The sequence below is a fragment of the Apodemus sylvaticus genome, chromosome 9 (assembly GCF_947179515.1).
Source record: "Apodemus sylvaticus chromosome 9, mApoSyl1.1, whole genome shotgun sequence".
NCBI classification, from domain to species: domain Eukaryota; kingdom Metazoa; phylum Chordata; class Mammalia; order Rodentia; family Muridae; genus Apodemus; species Apodemus sylvaticus.
In genome coordinates, this window is record NC_067480.1 from 5,195,376 (window position 1) to 5,216,027 (window position 20,652).

The 20,652-nt window shown below is 42.5% G+C and overlaps 1 protein-coding gene across 1 annotated transcript in view; it reads right to left on the bottom strand.

Annotated features, from left to right (window-relative positions):
• L3mbtl4 (L3MBTL histone methyl-lysine binding protein 4) overlaps positions 1 to 14,903 on the bottom strand; it is a 337,842-nt gene extending 322,939 nt beyond the window's left edge. The window contains exons 1-2 of the mRNA XM_052193353.1: positions 14,885 to 14,903; positions 14,480 to 14,571 (exon numbers count right to left, since the gene is read on the bottom strand). Of these exons, the coding sequence (XP_052049313.1) occupies positions 14,480 to 14,571; positions 14,885 to 14,903 (111 nt within the window). The remainder of the gene's footprint in view (positions 1 to 14,479; positions 14,572 to 14,884) is intronic.
• Positions 14,904 to 20,652: the final 5,749 nt, after the last annotated feature.

The following is a 20,652-nucleotide window of genomic DNA, read 5'->3' on the forward strand; positions in this document are numbered from 1 at the left end:
AGGAGTGACTGACAAGTGACCAGCCCAGCTTGGGATTCATCCCATGCACAGGCACCAAACCCTGCTACTATTACTGATGCTATGTTGTGCTTGCAGACAGGAGCCTAGTTTAGCTGTCCTCTGAGAGGCTCTGCCAGCAGCACCCTTGTTCTTGTAGAGGACTTGTGGCTCAGAAACATCTGTAAATAAGTACTAGGAATTGAATGTCATCTGACCTCTGTGGATACTAGGTATGCATGAGGTACACACACACACACACACACACACACGTAGGCAAGCACACAAACTAAACTAAATAATGAAAGAAGACAGTATAGAAACGTATGTGTTGTTCATGGCTCAACAAGGGTGAAAGATGAAAGACGGCACAGGAGGAGCCAGTGCCACGTCTCATTCACTATAGTGTTTAGTCACACACGACTTTTAAATACAAGGGTTGGGCAACAGCTCATAGACAGCAGGGAGGATAATCCAGCCAATCCTTCAGCATTTCAAAATGGTTTCTCAAGCCAGCACCAGAGAGCTTTCTCTAATACTGCAGGCAATGTAATATAACTAAAGGATAAAATAGACCTTGGAGAATTCAAATCAAAATAAACTTTCTATTTTAATGTCTGAAAGGCAAGAGAGAAAATTGCCAAGCCTTCCATCCATCTCCTTCTTGTTTAATGGTTTATTTGTGATAGCACAGCTTTAAATTTTTCTAAGTGTCCTGTATTCCTTGAACATTCCTGATAGTGTGCTAACAAAAGTGCGTGTCACGATGATAAAAGAGAGCCAGAATCACACTCTTTAGGTAAGCCAAATCCCATCACATGAAATACCCTAAGTCCTACAAAGTCCTACAGTTAGCAAACCTGAGGAAAACATTTACAGATCAACACCAGCCCAGAGAGGTAAGGAGGAGACTCTCTCCATGTTACAAGCCAGATCTGTTGCAGATCATAACCTAGGAGCCAAGTTCTGGAGCCCTAGAGCTGCTTGTTCGCTTAAAAGGACGACATGGCACAAAACAGGAGGTGTAAACTGTGGCCCACAGCTTTGGCATCCTCCTTATGGACAAGGACAGCTTGAGGGAAATGACCAGTGACAATGGATTGCAAGTTGTTTTGTTTTGCTTCCCTTAGCTCTTCCAAAAGAGTCCCTGACTTTCATCCAATAGTTGGATGAAAGTGTTCTTTTCCCAGAACACTCACAAAATAATATTTTCTACTATCAAAGTGATTCATTTTATCACTAATGATGGAGAATCAGCATTACCCAAGGTTCCATACCCACAGCAAAATCAGGTACAAATTATATGCTATTATTTTAAAAGTTTGCAACCAACATGAGTCATGGAATTGGCGGGGAGATGCTGTGGCTAGAGAAAAGGCAGATACTCTTAGCAAGGTGTGCAGTGCCGGGTGCAAGAGCTTTCAGTGTGACACATGAATGTTTGGCTCCCAGCTTTGACCTGTGCACTTTACTATTTATGTGAGAATTTCAAAAAGTTGCAATGGTTTGGGCAGAAGGTATGATAACCTTGACTAGGACAGAGCAGGGACGGGAACCAGAGAAGGGGCCAGATCTGCTCTCTTCAGGAGGTAAGAGGGCAGTGCCTGACCACTGGTGACTGGCCAAGGAAATGGCGGGCAGCAAGGTGTCACCTGACATTGAGTCTTTAGGTCTGGGAGAGAGGCCCAGATTTTTCCTATTGTGACAATATATGCTTTTTGTAGAGTGTGCATTTTTCCTACTGAAGCTGTCAAAGACCCTGATTAGTGCTCTCTCTCTCTCTCTCTCTCTCTCTCTCTCTCTCTCTCACACACACACACACACACACACACACACACAAACCCTGTAGTGGCTACTCTCCAGTTCAAACCCTTCTCATACCTTGCTACTACAGCTTCAGTGTTCTGAAAGTCTCAGAATGAATCATTACTGAAAAAGTGTGCTTGCTGCAAGGTAGCAGAAGACTGGGATGTATTCATCACAGCTTCCTGCCTCTTATTCAGGAAGTTTTATATTCTTTACGTAAGCTTACAGAGGTGATGGATCCAGAGAGCCAGAATTCATCTTCCCCACCCAGAATTCATCTTCCCCACCCAGGACTTAAGGAATTTTTAAATCTCATTTTCTAATATTATGATGCATTAGCTAGAATCTGAAAAGCCTATATATATTTTGTTTTGAGTCAAGTCTTGGTTTGTTTTTAGCCCAGGTACAGACAGATGTCTCTAATTTTTGTTTGACTCTTTTCCTGTTTTAATCACAAAGAAAATGAAAAACTCAAAAAAAACCTATACACAGTACACACAGAGAAAATCCTCATGCACAGAGATGGCTTTTTCTACTCTTGTTCAGACTAAGTCTTGTATAGTTGCTTCTGACGGTAACATGACTACAGCAGCCTTGTGACCACAGCAGCCTTGATGTCTTCAGGGACTCTAGGAATCCACCAAGATATTTAGATGGCTATAAGTGTTTCACTAAAAAAAATAAATCACCAATATCATTTAGCAGATATATAAAGGTCTATGACACACAGACACATATAGATCAGATAAGAGCCATATGGGTGCCCTTGAAGAAGATGTCATTACTGTCTCCAGGGACTAAAGATATATCCAGGAGATAAAAAATGAGGCCAGCCTTCACAGCTGCTGGATATTGGAGCCACACAGGCAAAGCGGCTCCTTGGGCTCTGACTTCTGCTCGCTGAAAGTGATGTCATCTTTGCCAACTCCTGCTCAGACAAGTAGTGGATGATGACTTATGTAACATATCACTGCTGGCTCCCGAGCATCGCTCAGTTAAGGTGACCAATTGATTGCATAGTCTTAAGCTTTTATAAATTAGAGGCTCTCTCTGTTATCTCAACCATTTTCCAAAGATAAATTCTAAACTCCAATCTCAAGTTGTTGCCAAGACCATACCAAGAGGTTCCTTAACAGAAAACATGGAATTCGAAAATCAACTAAAGAATAATTAAGTAAGTTAATACAATTCTGAATGGCCTTCTGAGGATTCATCCTGCTGAAATCTCAGGTACAGAATCCTCACTTCCACAGAAGTTTGTATATACAATCAGCATTTAAATATGTATCCTAACTAATAATGAACTATAGTCTCGGAAACAGATGAACAAACAAAGATCACATTTCACAACAAGAAACATCCAGCCAGCTCCAGACTACCTGAGCTCAACAGAGAAAATGAATCCAGACAACACATACCAAGGCCTGCACCCAGAGAATATTTTGAATAACTTCTGTGATGAATTCACCATTCCTCAAATGGATTCCAAGCATCTTCTCCTCTGGTGCCTTAAACAATAAATCCACATCTGTCCCCCAAAATGACTTAACTATCCTGAGGCAGGGTGGCAGGAAAGGGTATTGTGTATTGCCAATATACACTTCCTCCAGCTACAGGGTAGAGTGTCTGCCCTTGATTCCAAATGCTGCTCTTTTCTTGCTGAATTTTCCTTCTTCTGACGAAGAGATTAACACTCATCTTCCAGCTAGTGATGTAGATAAGACACTGTTGCAGGAGCTTTGAGCCTCTTCTAGGAACAAAAGTAGAGCCCTGGGTGGGTGGCTGGGTGGGTCTAACCTTCACATCAGCTATTTCATAGAAGCCTTGTTACTTTGACTCTTACAGTTTCAGAGAAGGAAATTCTAGGTATAGAAAAGTAACAGAGTCATGAAGTCAGAGCATCTCTTAGAGTTTGCACCAAAACTAAAGGTTGTGGAGATTATGAGAGATGGATGTTAGCTGGGTATCTTTCTGAGGTTTAGCTCCTTGGCAATTAATCAGCCCAAAGATGTCACATCATAGAAAAGCACTCTGTTTTTAAACCAGCCCCATTTACCTAGAAAACTGGAATACCCAAAACATAATCCACACATCAAATGAGGTACAAGAACGGAGGAGTGGCCCCTTGTTCTGGAAAGACTCAGTGAAGGAGCATAGAACAAAATCAGAACAGGGAAGTGGGAAGGGTTGGGTGGGAAAACAGAGGGAGGGAAGGGGACTGATGGGACTTTCAGGGAGTGGGGGTCCAGAAAAGGGGAAATCATTTGAAATGTAAATAAATATATCAATAAATTTAAAAAAATCTAAAAAAAAAACCTGCCCCATTTGATTTAAATATCAATGAAACAACTGAATACAGTGCATAGAACATTATCAATTCTTTCCATCAGGGAAAACTGCTAACCACCAGTACATTCATCTTTAAACTGGGATCTAGAAAATACATACAGAAAAAAAAAATTAAAAACAGGCAAAGGAACAAATGCTGTGGCCAAATGGAAGGATGAGCTGAGATGCTGATTTCTTCCAGGTATCTTGAAGCTCGGGTGGTTCTCAGCACTTTGTATGACTTTGCTAAGGGAGCGAGGCATGGTCACCATGTGGCTTGTGATATTTAATATGGTGCCCAAGAAGGATCTATATTAACAGTCCGGTGGTGTTTAGAGGGACTATCAATTTGTTGGGCAGAATGTTCAAAACGCAAAAGTTTGACATCATATGGAACCATTTTAGACAGGAAAGTTCTCAGTCTCAAGTAGTTTGGGTAACTTTAACAAGAACATCATTCTACACCTACAGAAGTAACTATAAACTCAGACATTATCTTAAACAACAACAACAACCCCCCACACCCCTACCTTTTCAGGTTCTGTTTCACAAATGGAGATATTTTGTAAAATTAGATTTTAAAAATATAATTAGTACCCAGTAAAGATGTCAAATTCTGTCTGATGGGGGCTCTCCATTCTTCTCTATTCATTCTTCATTCATTCAAGGAGGAATACTTAAGAGCAGGAGTGTGAACAGACAGGGGTGAGCCAGAAGGCGTCCTGCCCACTGGGAGCCTAAATGAATGTAATCCGCTATCCCAGAGAAGATTGGAACTTTACTAACAGCAAAGAATATTGATTTTTGGAATCATGTTATAGTGGAGGGCGGAGATGGCAGAGTGGAAGGTAGAGGAGGAAGGAACAGGCAGTGTGCTTCTGCCTGGTTTACAAAATAAAGGCTTCAAGCGGAGAGGAAGGTTTATTCTCAGCATGAAGAAAATCCACAGGTGGCCGGCCAGGTATGAAGAAGATAGGAGAGGGAACTAGTAGAGAGCACACATGCGTGTCCAGGAGTCAGCAGGAAGGTGCTAGCAGAGCGAGGAAGGGAGGACTCACGTCAGGCATAGATCAGAGATGAGGAGCAGAGCATCTTTAATAAACAGACCAGCCAGGAAAGGGACTTCAGCCAGAGGGGAGGCCTGACAGCCTGGAGTCTAGGCAGATGGGTCCACAGAAACAGTGTGAATGAAGCGGGTTCAGGGTCCACAGACACAGTGTGCATGAAGCGGGTTCAGGGTCCACAGAAACAGTGTGCATGAAGCGGGTTCATACCTCAGGGAAACAAGAACACTAAAGGGCTGAGAAGAAAGGGCTCAGAGTTAAAGGAAGAGTAGGAAATCCTCATATTTAACAAGGTGAAGCCTGCTTCAGACACTGCAAAAAGCATCAAAAGATCATCCCAGAGAATTAGGCCATTGTGTTTCCAGCTAAAGGTGAAAGGTTAAAGAGATGTGCCACAGACCTGTCTCCATGAAGTGACTGAAGGGGAGCCAGGCTGGCTTGGTAAGTAGCACCTGTGAGTAAAAGAAAAAGAAACACAGAAGGGAGAGAAAGGGGAGGGAGGAAGGGACAGAGAGAAGGAAGGAGGGAGGGAGGGAGACAAAGAGAGAGAGAATCCTTAGCAAAACAAACAAAATAGCTTCAAAATCAGGGCTCTGGAGTTCTCTCCATTAGCAAAGTGCCACAAGCCTGTAACCGCAGAGCTGGGACAGAGTTACAGATTCCTCGGGCCTGCTGGACAGCTGATCTAACTGAATGGGGGACTGCAGAGTCTATGAAAGTTTCTGTCTCAAATAACTTGTAGACAGTAATTGAGGAAGACACCCAATGACATCCTCTGGGACCCAATGCCACCTTCTAGCCTCCACACACACATAAGTAATAACACACACATACACACACACACCAGGGGAGCCTCCATGTGCATATAAGCAGGAGCACACATGGGCATGTGTGTGCTCACACACACATACACATACTACATACACATAAGCAAGAGCATGTGCATATGTATGCACATACACACATGCACACATGCACACACACATGCACACACATGCACACGCACACCAAAGGAGCCTGCACATGTACATACACACAAGAGTGCACACACACACACACATGGGGGTGGTTCTGATACTATGATCCTGTTCCTCAGTTGGTACTTGATCTATCAATAAAGAAGCCATGGGCCAGTTGCTGGGTGGAAGGATTAGGCAGGACTTCCAAGTCTCCACAGGCAAGCTAGCAGACACGGAAAGAAAAGAAAAGAAAAGAAAAGAAAAGAAAAGAAAAGAAAAGAAAAGAAAAGAAAAGAAAAGAAAAGAAAAGAAAAGAAAAGGAGATATTCTCCATGCTTCAGAGGGATAAGAGGTGAGCAGCCATGTGTGATCTCAGGAGAAGTGTACTAGAAAGTGGCAGGAGGTACTAGGCCTGAAGAGCAGAAACCCTGGAAGGCAGAGCTTGGAGTGAATGATGGGGCCAGAGCTCAGGGGAGGAGCTAGCTAGTGGGCAGCAAGACCATTTCCATTACAGGATGGGCACGAAATGCTCTGAATAACACAGTATGTATGCAGGCAGAGTCTGGGGAACCCTGTTCATGAGTTAATGGCTCCTTGAGGAAACCATGGAAGAAGTCTGGGAACTAAGAGCTACCTTCTGAGGATCAAGAAGTTCCCTGATGATGGGTCTAGAAGGAAAACTTAGACCAGGCAGTGTCTGCCGGTGTGAGCCCATGGGTTTATCATGCCAGCAACATGGAAGCTTCATGGTCTTTATCCAGCAATGTGTGATTCCTGAGGTGACCATGAGCCTCCAGGGAGAAGCTGGGCATTGTGTATGAGATGATGATGAGCTGGCAAGGGGGCTCCAGTGAGAAAATGGCTCACGAGAAACCCAGAACACTGAGACTGCTCAGGACAAATGTGGAGCAACTGTTAGCTGTGCTGTGGGAGCCTGCAAAAGTTGTGTGACTCCATCAGGTAAAGACACCGGGGCCGTCCTCTGCAGAAGGGGCTCAACAATGCTCCACAGAGCATGAACATGGAAGTAGAGGGGAACCCGGGGCTCCACCCACGGCAGCACTGGCCATTCAAGGACATTGAAAAGGACATCACAGATTGGGAACAATGTGGCTGAGTGCGGAGAGGAAGAAGTACAAAGAGAAGTGTGAAAGAAGGAAGGGAAGCCAGGATGAAAACAGCAGGAACCACACAGTATAAATGCCAAAGGGCTGGCAGGGTAGGCAGGGAGTGCTAAAACTCCGAGAGGGCACACTCACATTCCTGAAGGAGGGAGATGATGGCCAGATGAAAGGGTACCAGCGAGAAGCAGCAGTGTGTTGACCCTGGAGAGGAGAGAGCTGTGGGCCATGGAGGAGACCATCCAGGTTGGTGCTTGGGCCAGGGGCTCGCACAGCCTAGGGGCAGCGCTGGGGAGAACAGAAACTGCAGCAGGCAGCACACCGCCCCAGGGGTATGTGCAGGCATTGAGGGACACGCTATATCCTCAGGCATGGCTGACAGGATTGGACGGACGGGTTTACCTGCAGCAGTCTGCATCCAGCATCTCAAGATGAGAAGGTCATCCTCCTTCATGAGGGTGAGCTGGTGTCATCACAGGCTCCTTATCAGAGGAAGGCAGGGACACCAGAGGAGGAGATGTGATACCACCGAAAGCAGAAATTAGTGTGTTCTGGCTTACAAGCCAATGGGTGTGGGTGGCCTGTGAGCTACTGAGGTGGGAAGGGACTCTCCCCCAGTGTTGCAGAAGGAAGGAAAATCTTCCAGACACTTCAGACTGCCGACCTTTCAAATTGTCAGTGTTTTGGATGACTAAGTGTGTCCCGATTTGTCACAGCAGCAATAGGATCTGATACTCCATCTTAGCTACATGGAACCAAGATAAACCTCTATTACTAGACTATCATAACATATAAGGAAGTCCAAGGTATTTCTAACCTTTCTATTTTATTTTGTTTCTAGTTTTATTTTGTTCTGAAACACCAAATTGTTTTTTTAAAAAAAAATCACAGAAGTGTACCTCCCTTGAAGGTGCCTAATTCTTTATTTTGCCTGTTCTCCTAGCGACCCGACTCTGGCTGATAAGACTGCACAGGATAAAAGGCAGAGCTGAGCTGCCTTTAAGCTGATGACAGGAATGTAGAGTGCTGAGAGACTTGATGTTCAGGGCCAGAGGTACTCCCACGAGGAGCAGGCAGTGTGTGGTTTTCTCTTGCAGGGGGAGGGTAGACAGCAGGCACCTGCATCTTGTCTCTGTGTTACTTCCACAGAACAGTGAGGATGCAGGTCCAAGCCTTTACTCCCACCTTAGCAAGCTGGCGAGGGTGGCTCTCAGTAACTCTATGTGGAGAAGCCGGAGTAAGCAGGCTTCCTAAAAGACAGGCTTCAGGAGCAAACACAAATGTGGATAAAATCAGTCAAGCAGAGCCAGGTGGGGAGCAGCATGACACACCCAGAAGAAGCTGTGGCCAACTTCAGGGGCTTCTGTTCCAGACAGACACGGAGAGCTGGAAGCAGGGAGTGGCAAGGAAAAGGATGTCTGAGGATAGGAGGCATGGGATTAGTTCCATCTTATATTTGTTGAGGTCTGTCTTGTGACCAGTTATATGATCAATTTTGGAGAAGGTACCATGAGGTGCTGAGAGAAAGGTATAATCTTTTGCTTTGGGATGAAATGTTCTCTATATATCTGTTAAATCCAATTGGTCCAAAGCTTCAATTAGTTTCAGTGTGTCCCTGTTCAGTTTCTGTTTTCCTGATCAGTCCATTGAGGAGAGTGGAGTGTTGAAGTCACCCACAATTATTGTGATAGGTGCAATGTGTGCTTTGAGCTTTAGTAAAGTTTCTTTTATGAATGAGGGTGCCCTTGCATCTGGAGCATAGATGTTCAGGATTGAGAGTTCTTCTTGGTGGATTTTTCCTTAGACCAGCAAGAAGTGTCCTTCCGTGTCTCTTTTGATGACTTTAGGTTGAAAGTCAATTTTTTCTGATATTAGAATGACTACTCCGGCTTGTTTCCTGAGACCATTTGCTTGTAGTATTGTCTTCCAGCCTTTTACTCTAAGGTAGTTTTTGTCTTTGACACTGAGATGTGTTTCCTGTATGCAGCAAAATGTAGGTTCCTGTTTACGTATCCAGTCTGTTAGTCTATGTCTTTTTATTGGGGAATTGAGTTCATTGATGTTAAGAGATAGCAAGGAATAGTGATTATTATTTCCTGTCATTTTTGAAGTTATTTTTATACTTGAGTGGTTATCTTCTTTTGGATTTGATGAAAGAAGGTTACTATCTTGCTTTTTCCAGGGTATAGTTTCCTTCCTTGTATTGGTGTTTTCCCCCTATTATCCTTTGTAGGGCTGGGTTTGTGGAAAGATATTGTGAAAATTTGGTTTTGTCATGGAATATCTTGGTTTCTCCATCTATAGTGATTGAGAGTTTTGCTGGGTATAGTAGTCTTGGCTGGCATTTGTGTTCTCTTAGAGTCTGCATGAGATCTGCCCAGGATCTTCTAGCTTTCATAGTCTCTGGTGAGAAGTCTTGTGTAATTCTGATAGGTCTTCCTTTATATGTTACTTGGCCTTTTTCTCTTCCTGCCTTTAATATTCTTTCTTTGTTTAGTACATTTGGAGTTTTGATATATTTGGGGTTTTAGTACATTGGTTTATGTGATGGGAAGTATTGTGAGGTAACCCAATCACAAAAGAATACACATGGAATGCAATCATGGATAAGTGGATATTAATTAGCCCAGAAACTCTGAATTCTCAAGACACAATTAGCATATCAAATGATACACAAGAAGAGGAAAAGAGAGGGCCCTGGTTCTGAAAAGAGTTGATCCAGCATTGTAGAGGAGTACCAGGACAGGGAAATGGGAGGGGGTGATTGGGAAACGGGCAGAGGGAAGAGGGCTTAGGAGACCGATGGCGAGGGGGGAACCGGGAAAGGGGAAAGCATTCGGAATGTAAACAAAGAATATAGGGGGAAAAAAGAATGTCTGAGAAAGTTGCATGGGTAAGGGTAATGGTGGGAAGGACAGAAAGAAACATTTTCAATTCCAGCCTTAACAAAGAAAGGAAAACAGCATTTCGGGTTTTCAAATGCAATGAAGATAGAGATCTCACATCTCAACAGTAATAAAGGGAAAGTGTCTTTAAACCTGCTCTCAACAGCAGGTGTTTATATTCTTGATTACGCTTTAACCCAGATGGTGAAATAGATTGTAAAATACAAAAACAATCACCTTAGTCTTATGCTAAAAGACATTTAAATTAGACAGGTGGATATGGGGGAAAATATGTGTACAAATAAAATCGGCACACTTCCCTTATATTAATGTACATACATTTTCATGGTTGAATATGTATCTGATATTCAGGGTTGAAGTGTGAGTGTGTGTGTGTGTGTGTGTGTATGTGTGTGTGTGTGTGTTTGTGTGTATGTATAAGTTTACATGTAGCTTTAGTATATCTTCTAAAACTTGAATATTATTAGGTTAGAAACCACATTAGCAGTGAACCACTACTTTAATGTCCTTAGAATAGCTAACCAGGCAAGAAATGCAAACTACTTTGTTCTATTTTTAACACTCAGAGGCCGAAGAGCCTCATCACAGTGGCTGGCATGAACAACATTATTATAATATTTGCACACTGAAAGGAAGATTAACAGTTGAGTGTCAATATAAAATTGAGTTCATCTCCCTCTTGGAAGGCTGGCATGAACCTTCTGTCTTTTCAATGGCTCTGAAACTTTCAATTACAAGCTTGTTTATTCATCTTAAAATGCAAGCGCCTAGCAGGAGTGATGTCAGGTCCACAGCACAGACATCTCCATTGTGGAGGGATCAAGGTAAGACCCTGTAGCTCCATTCTTTCCAGGGTTAGGCAAGCCCTGGGCTATGCGGCAGAATGTCTCCTAAGATCATCACTCACGTGGTCTGCGAGTGAGGACTGTACTCCCTCACACTGCTGCTCTCTCTCTCTCTCTCTCTCTCTCTCTCTCTCTCTCTCTCATTTCTCTCTCCCTTTCTCTTCCCCTTCTCTCTTTTCTCACCCATTTTTTTCTTTTATCCAAGTTTTGTATCATTTCCAAAAATGATCCAAAATATCATTTCTCCTTTTCCTCTCCCCCTTCCAACCCCTTCCTTGTCTTTCTTCACCCTCTCTCTCTTGATCGTGGCCTATTTTCCTTTAATTATTACTGTTTTACAGAGAGAGAGAGAGAGAGAGAGAGAGAGAGAGAGAGAGAGAGAGAGAGAGAGAGAGAGAAGCTCATAAATGCACCAATGCCTAATAACACATTTTGGGGTATTTCTTCTTTCCCAACTAAACAGTAAGAGTCTAAGAATGCCGTTAACCCCTCTGCAATTCGTGCTCTCTACACATCTGACACACTCAGAGCCTTAAACGTGAGTGACTTGCTGTCACATTAGAGGTAAAGGTAAAGACAGCTGGCATGCTCAATGGATCTGTCTGCTATACACTAATGCTTTGCTGCCATCTTTGGAGCTGACAAATGTTAAGGGTCAGCCATCTTTCACAATCATCCCATCAGCCAGAGGACTGTGAATGAGTTTCCTGAGCTGACCACCCAGCTTCCCTCAACTGCCACTCAAGGCCTCCCTCCACAGGAAACTGATGGCTCTCCCCTCAGTTAGTGCTTTCCAGTACCACTTCTGGTACCCCTTCCTCCTCTCCCTAAAACCCAAGGGAAAAAGGTTTCATGCCCGACAGCCCAAACACTTGATTCCCAACACTGCTGCCCCGCTTTGCTTCAGGAGAAAAGTCTTCCATATTCCCCTGGGTGTCTTTTTCATTAACACCAAAGCCAGAGGGGAAATCTGGAGGAAAAAATCTTTCCTCAGCAAGCATGTCTTGCAATGGCCGGTGAACCTTAAAGAGCCTCCCAGAATAAACTAATGATAATAATGTGCTCTCGGTCTAGGCTGAAGAAACACAGGAGAAGGGCAGAGAATCTGATGCTTTGTTCCCTCTATCCTGAATTCATCTTGCTTTGCAAACTCCTTCACTGGATGCTGACGCCCAGATACCTAATATCTTAAGCCTAGCTCTAGGTCCCTGATCTGAGGACACAGCACTGGTCTTATTCCTAGAGCACCTGCCTAGTAATTAGGATGATGCTATTGGCTCACATAATTTTGATAAAATAAACACCCTAAATCTCATCAAGCAACGGCAAAACAAAGGGTGGTAAGATCCTGAGTGGTAAGCAGGATCCAGACAGTCCTTACACCTCCCAAGGCAACAGACCACGGAGCTGCACAGAGAGTAACGCAGAAGGCTCCGTTTCCCTGCCCAACTCCCTGGGATTCTGCTTTGGTAGGTCTCTGGAGTATCACTCTCCAGTGCTCTCCCTCTGAGAAGTAGGCTTGTTTCAAACCTCTGCGCTCAATGCTTTTGGTTTCTGTGGTTCAACCTTTACATTATTTTATTATGGAAGCCTACAGCAAAAATGAAAAACAAAAGTTTCTATTTGTTCACTGGACTTGGGTCTCTCCTTTTTTCCCATTAATTTATTTATTCATTCACTTTACACCCTGTATGCAGCCCTCCTCTTCTCCTAGTCCCTCCAAACCACACACACATACACACACACACATACACACACACACATACACACACACACATACACACACACACACACAAACACACACATACACACACACACACACACACACACACACAGGGTCCTTTCCCTGTCACCCCTTCGCATCTGAGAAGTGGGAGATCCCTCCCCACTGAATACCAGCCTACCCTGGTGCCTCAATTTACCACAACACCAGGCTCATCCTCTCCCACTGAGACAAGACAAGGCAGACCAGGATCCAGGGGAACAGGATCCACAGGCAGGCAACAAAGTCAGAGGCAGCCCCTGCTCTAGTTGTTCGAGGACCCCCCACGAAGACCAAGTTGCACATCTGCTATATATATGCAGAGGGAATAGGCCCCACCATGTATGCTCTTTGGTTGGTGGTTCAGTCTTTGGGAGCCCCCAAAAGATGACTGAGTTAATCTTCCTGTGGAGTCCCTTTCACCTGACTTCCTAAGCTCTATCTAGCATTTGGATATATGTCTCTGCATCTGTTCAGTCAGCTGCTGGGCGGAGCCTCTCAAGGACAGTTATGCTAGACTCCTGTCTGTGAATCCAAGTTACTCTTTTTCTTCACCTTTAAGGTCCGTTTTCCCCATTCACTGCTACATCCACAATTATAAATACCAGTCTGCTCACCAGCAACAGCTTCTGGAAGCATCACAGTAGATGCCATGGAAAGTAGGTCATGTGCAGGCTTCACCTTGTGGGCCACAGTGAGTTGAGATACAACATAATGATGTAAGTTTTGAGTACAGAGATTCCCTGTGCACAACCACAAGGTTCTGGTGCTCAAGCTCTCAATCAATCAGGTCTATCCTAGTGGGAATGCTGTGATCTGAGGCTTCCACTATCTTTTCTAACATCCCTTTCATCTATTGTCTGCCACCATTCAAAATGGAACCGAAGATGATTGCAACCCCATAAGAAAAACAATATCAACTAACTGGACCACCCAGAGCTCCCAGAGACAAAACCACCAACCAAAGAGTACACATGGAGGGATCCATGGCTCCAGCTCCATATGTAGCAGAGGGTGGACTTATCTGGCATCAGTGGGAGGGAAGGCCCTTGGTCCTGTGGAGGCTTGATGCCCCAGTGTAGGAGGGTGCTAGGGCGGTGAGAAGGGAGTGGGGAAGTAGGTAGGGGAGCACCCTCATAGAGGAAAGGAGGAGGGGGAAGAGGAGGGATGGGATGGGAGGGTTGTGGAGGGGCAATCAGGAAGGGGATGTTATTTGAAATCTAAATGAATGGCATGATTAATAAAAAAAGAAAAGAAAATAGACATGTGCAGCATAACTCTGGAATGGACATAAACAAATGAGACTTACTAGGGAAAATGGAAGATTTGAAGACTGACACTTAAGAAGATGATAATTACAGAGTTCAGTCTATGTACTTTATGTGTTCAACTTATCTAGTCCATCAAGAATCCAAGGAGGGAGGGAGGTACCTTTCCTACCATACAGGTGAGGAAACTGTGACACAGAAATATTGAATGACTTGCCTAGGGTCATAGAGATGGTAGGTGGCAGTCCCAGACTACAAACCCAGCTCTGGTGTACACTCTGAAACCCTAACGCTCCGATTACCTTTGATGGGTCATTTCCTAGCCATGCCAACAAATTTACTAGTTGGTAAACTATTGAGGCAAATGATTGCATTTCAATTAAATTTCCAAATTAAATTTCCTTGTAAAGATTTAAGGCTTACCTTGGAAAACAGTTCTACTGGTGCGGCCACGGCATTCCCCTCTCTCAAGTACTGCTCCCAGGACCAGGTTTCCTGTGTAGTCACAGAAGACTCTAGAAGAGAAAAAAAGAAACACTTTTCTTGAAGCAGTCCTTAATGAAATTAATCTTAAAAAGCAGGCTTAAGTCGCTGGGCGGTGGTGGTGCATGCCTTTAATCCCAGCACTTGGGAGGCAGAGGTAGGCAGATTTCTGAGTTTGAGGCCAACCTGGTCTACAGAGTGAGTTCCAGGTAGGACAGCCAGGGCTACACAGAGAAACCCTGTCTCAGAAAAATTAATTAATTAATTAATTAATTAAAAAATAAAATAAAGTAAAATAGAATAAAAAAGCAGGCTTAGACTGGAGATCAGAAGAGCCACAACTACTGAGAACATTTTCTCTCATTTCCTGTAAACAGTCAGCAATCTTCCCCCATCAGTGACTCCACATTGAGTGTTCCCTGTCAGGAATGGAGCTCAGGGACACACCTCAAATAGAATACAGTTGGCATCCATAAAGACACTAGCATCGGTGCCTAAGCAGTTCAGCTGACACTGGGCTAAGTGGCCTGAAGACTTTTAATCCACTTTTCTCTCATCCACGCTGCTTTTGGTGGGTGTCAGTCGGTGTAAGCATCAGAAGGCAATGTGGCAACACTTATCAACAGCCTTGATATGCTTCTACTTTGGGCTTGGCAATTCTTCTTCTAGGAATTTGTCTCAATAGACTCACAGTAGACTGCCAAGAAGATAGAACACAGGACTTCTGCTAGTTCTTCAGAAAGCAACAAAACACTAGAAATAAAGTAAATGTCCATCAAGGAGATAATTAGATGCTCTATATAGGCACACCACTTAATAATAAGTCACAGCTGTCTCATAACATGCAAAGGTCATGCAAATAATATACTACTAAGGATGGGGAGAGCTGTTTAGAAAACAGAACTGTTTTTTAGTAAATGTGGGAGATGAAAAGTAAGATGAAAATTACAGAAACCATATTTCACATGAAATCAGCTTTAGGTAGTAAAATCATAAATAATTAATTTTCCTATGTTCCTCCTGCCTTGATTTTTTGGCTTATCAAATTTTGTAGATGAATCTATGAGAGTTGAAATTCAAACTTACCAATTTTAAGTAATAAAAATTCAGCAAAACACAACAATGGTTTTAAAATTACAGTCTGTGCCTCTAGAATTATCATTGAAGAAAGTAGCTGAGTACTAATAAAAATAGATAGTAAAGTGCACACCAACAGAAATGCAAAGACACAAAACAGAATTAACATGGGGGAAGGTTAAATCAACACACACACATATATAACAAGCACACACATAACACATACATGTGAAACAAATACATAATATACACACATACACAAATGTGAACACACATATGTAAACACATAACAATATGTAACAAACACATATAATACATACATATATAACACATGCACACATATGTGTAACACATATGTAACAAATACACATATAACACACATATGTAACACATGTAACACATATAACATGCATGTAACAAACACACAGAATACATACATGTAACATGTGCATACTTACATACACACATAGCACACATATATGTAACACATATGTGCACCAAATACACATATAACACACATGTATAATGTATATACACATAACATACATGTGTATGCGTTTGTATCCATATTTTTGCTATTTGAGTATGAAATAAGGTGGATATTGAAAAACCAAATATGCTATGATTCTATTTATCTGTGGACTGTAAAAAGAACCAAACTCAGAAGCAGAGAGCACAAAGATGGTAAGCAGAGATGGGATCAGTAGATGGAGACAGCAGAGATGCCTGTCAAAGAGCATGGCTTCGGTTAAGTAGAAGGAATGAGGTTTACAGACATCAAATAACATGATTAGTACCAATGATATTTTGTATACTTCAAAGCTGCTAAAACACACACATACACACACACACACACACACACACACATACATACAGTGGGGGGTGGATTTCTGCATTTTCAACTTTAAAAACAGGTAACTAGGTGAGGTAATAGTTATGTTAATTTTCTTCAGTTAATCTTTCCTCCATACAATCACATATCTAAACACCCCATTTCAGCCCCGGAGATGCTCAGCTTGCCCTGCGATCATGCAGGCCTGAGTTTGCCTCCTGTCATGCCCTTAAAAGTCCCTGTGGTTCCAGTGCCTGGAAGGCAGAAGCATTCAGACCTCTGGAGCTTTCTGGGATCTCTAGGTAAGTTGGTGGTTTCTAGGTTCAATAAGGATCAATCTAAAAGAAAAGGTAAAGATAGCCAACTATGACCTCTGCTCTCCACACATAGATGAATCCACCGTACATGCACTGATATGAGCAGACACTTATGTATGTGTGTATCTGTACCCTAAAAAATAAATGTGATTGGCAGTTACAAAATAAAATAAGTTAAAAATAAAACATAAACATATAAGGTACATATATATGCATGTATGTATGTATGTATGTATGTATTACTCATCTAGTCAAATATTTATAAAACATTTTCTGTGTGCTAGGCACTACACACATATGTATGCAAACAAATGCATACATACTCACATAGAGAAGAAATTTCAAAGAGACAGCAGAATATTAGCAGCAGTTGTTTATGGGCAGTACAATTCATGTAAGTATTCATTCGCTATTGTATTATTTATAGTCAAAATACTCTGCAAGGATTATTACATTAACAGAGAGAAAGAGAAAGAAAGAGGGAGGTAGGGGAGAGGGAGGTAGGGGGAAAGGGAGAGGAAGATGGAGAGAGGGAGAGAGACTTGAAGATTCAGATATAAAAGGGCTGAATGTTAAGTAAATGTTCCAGAAGAGGGTGTAGATGGCAAAAGGCCAGAACTGTGTCCACATGGCAATGACAGACAGTGACATCTGAAATCTCCCAGGATGCTGAGACAGCCCAAAGGGACAACCAACAGCACCCTCCTGCTATGCAGGGATGCTTCACACGGACATTTAATATTTACATGTAAGCTTAAATTCTGTGTGAGCCTCCTACTCCACCAAGAGGAGCAATGTCTAAAGGGTGATCCTGTGTCCGGTAGATGAGAAATTACATAACGTGCATCACTTCCCTTCAATGCTTGTGTAGATCACTGGCAGCAAAGGGCTATGTGTGAACAACTTTACTCATGCATAAAGCATATAAACACAAAAGCATGCACATTTAACATCCTCTTATCTTGGCCATAGCATTAGTGACTGGCTCCTAAGAAACACTGCTTGAGAATGAGAATGCAGTGCTATCACCACATAAGCCTTAACAGAACTGTGACTGGTGGGTCTGCCTACTTCTTCTGGCATACCCAGCCATCTTAACATGAGCCTAGGAGCCTGCCGCTTCTTGGCCCAGTATGCTGGTAAAAGTGCCGCGGCTGCTTCAGTGTTGCACCACATGAGATGTTTTCCTTCACTTTGCAGATAAAGAGATGTGACAAAGCCTGATGACATTCCAGGAAGATTATTCAACTCCCCTGTTTTCACACAAGCATTTTACTGCGTTACGATTATGTGCTTTACCAAAAAGAAAAAAAAAAAAAAGAGTACGGCGGAGCTGACACGAAAGCAAATATAGATATCTCATTTTCTACAGCAGCTGGGTTCTTTAAAAGACTCCGTGTAATTTCTCAATTTAATCATATTTCCGATTGTCGTACATTATCATTTTGCCCAAAGTAAATCATATCCAAGACTTCCTGTTATGATTACATAAGTATGCAGAGAACCTTTTTAACAGTCATCATAAAAAGAATACATAATATGAGACAATAGAAACTTCCAACGAATTAAATATTTTAGAAGAGCAGTTGGATTGCTCAGGAGTATGGAGCCGACAAGGAAAGGGGATGTGTGTTGGCTCACCAGCACCACAGCCTGTGGACGGGCTCCTGTTCCTTCTCTGTCTCTCATGTGGTTTCACTAGTCCCCTCAAGACTCAATTAGCTGAAGCTAAACAGTATGCTGATTTTTTTAGTTGCCTGGGACAGGCAGGGCTTCACTATATAGCCCAGACAGATATAAAATTCAGATCTTCGTGTCTCTGCGTCTACCTCTGCCTCTGCAGTGCAGAATTACAGAGATGCACCAACTGAGCTGGTCTACTTTGAGTTAGTACAGGAACTTTAAAAACACAGTGTGTCTTTGGCTTTGTTCTTTGCCACTCGCTAGATGCTATCCTGACTGGCCATGAATAATTGTCTAATGACTTAAAGGCAAAGGCAGACATAATATCACTTTGGGTAAATTAAAGAGCTCAGCATGGTGGCACGTTCCTGTGTGTAATCTTCATACTTGGCAAATGGGAACAAGAGAATCAGGAAAATCCAAGGCCAGCCTCAGCTGCAGAGCAAGTTACAGGTCAGCCTGGGCTACATGAGACTCTGAAGAGAGAGAGAGAGAGAGAGAGAGAGAGAGAGAGAGAGAGAGAGAGAGAGAGAGAGAGAGAGAGAGAGAGAGAGAGAGAGAGAGAGAGAGAGAGAGAGAGAGAGAGAGAGAGAGAGAGAGAAATAACCAAGCACAAAAGCAGAAGAAGAATTCAAGGAATTGTTTGACCAACTCATTTCTCTTAACCATCTTGGAGAGAAGAAACTGATTATTACGTGTACTACCTTAGTTCTTCTTATTACCTATGCCAAGTCTCTGAAGCAGCATGCATTTTATAGAACGTTATAGAACATTTCGTAGAACATTAAATGTACATATAGATTTCCAACACCTAAAGCTTTTTTTTCCACTCCACTTCTTGGCTATTGTGAACTGTTCTAATCATTATTCTTCTAGTAAAATTGTGGGATGTAGAAAATATCTTTAATTGTATACTATTTGTGACTTAATAAATATTTAAGTATATGCCAGGTACTGAACTATATGGTTGCAGCACAGATCACTGTGTGTATATGTGTGAGCATATATGTGTACATTTCTATTAATACTGTGTGTAAAGTGAAAGAGACAGAGACAGGGAGACACACATACAAACAGAAAAGGCAAAGAGTCAGGGAGGAAGGGAGAAGAAAGATGAAGGGGAAGGATGGGTGTCAGACCCTGGCATGCTGCTAAGGCTGCCTTTGGATTCTTAGGCTGTCAGGAGCCATTTGGGAAAGGCTCAAGATTAACAGGTGATCTTCCTGAGACGGTTTCGCCATGGACTGTGGACAATGATGAATGAGCCCATAGACAAGGCTGAAGGGAGGACATTTTCAGCATTTGATTCCTGCTATTGATACGCCTTTCCTGTTATTACTAAATTAAACTGATATATAATCCCTGGCATTAGCCTACCTTATTAGGCTGATTTTCTGCAGATCAATGAAGATATGCTGTCTTGTAATGATGCTATACAGATAAACAGATGATTTCTTAATTCCTAACTCTATAAGAATTCCTAAAATTATACTAGTCACTATTAAGCCCTTTATAATAGGACTGCTATTAAAGCCCTCTCGGATATGAAAATTACAATTAAAACTCTGCCAATCTTCACGTGTGATGAATTAATTGCTTCTGAGATAGAAAATGGGCATTTCCAACTCAGAATTCATTTGTTAGAGCTGGAAAACAATTAACTAAAAGGTCATAAAAGGGAATGAACAATTTATTGTAGGTGTAAGGACAGAAAATAAAATATTGACTGAGTTTACCTATACAAAGCTTTAATGTCAAGTTAGACACAACGTTTATAGTTTTAAACTCTCGATGAGCGTGTGGAGCTAGTGACAGATAATGGATGTCCAGCTGGATAACTCGCCTTAATAGAAACACATGGAAACATCTCTATTATAAACTCCTTATTCGATTTATAATTCAAATTTATGTTTAAACCTTTAGTGAAGTTTTGTTTACAAAAAAAGGATGCTTGGAAAAATCATGTGATCAATTCTCCTAAAAAATGTACAAAACTCTAGGAATGATATTAGGTGGCAGAATAGAACAGAATGCAGAATGCAGAGAGAGAATTAGAAACTAAGGCAGAAGGTAGAGAGTCAGCAGAATACAGCAAAACACAAGGGAGCATATGAGAGAGATGAAGAGAGAGAAAGAAGCTGCAGAGTGAGCAGCAAGAGCAGCCAGGCTTCCTGCCACGGAACAGGACAGCCAGGCTTCCTGCC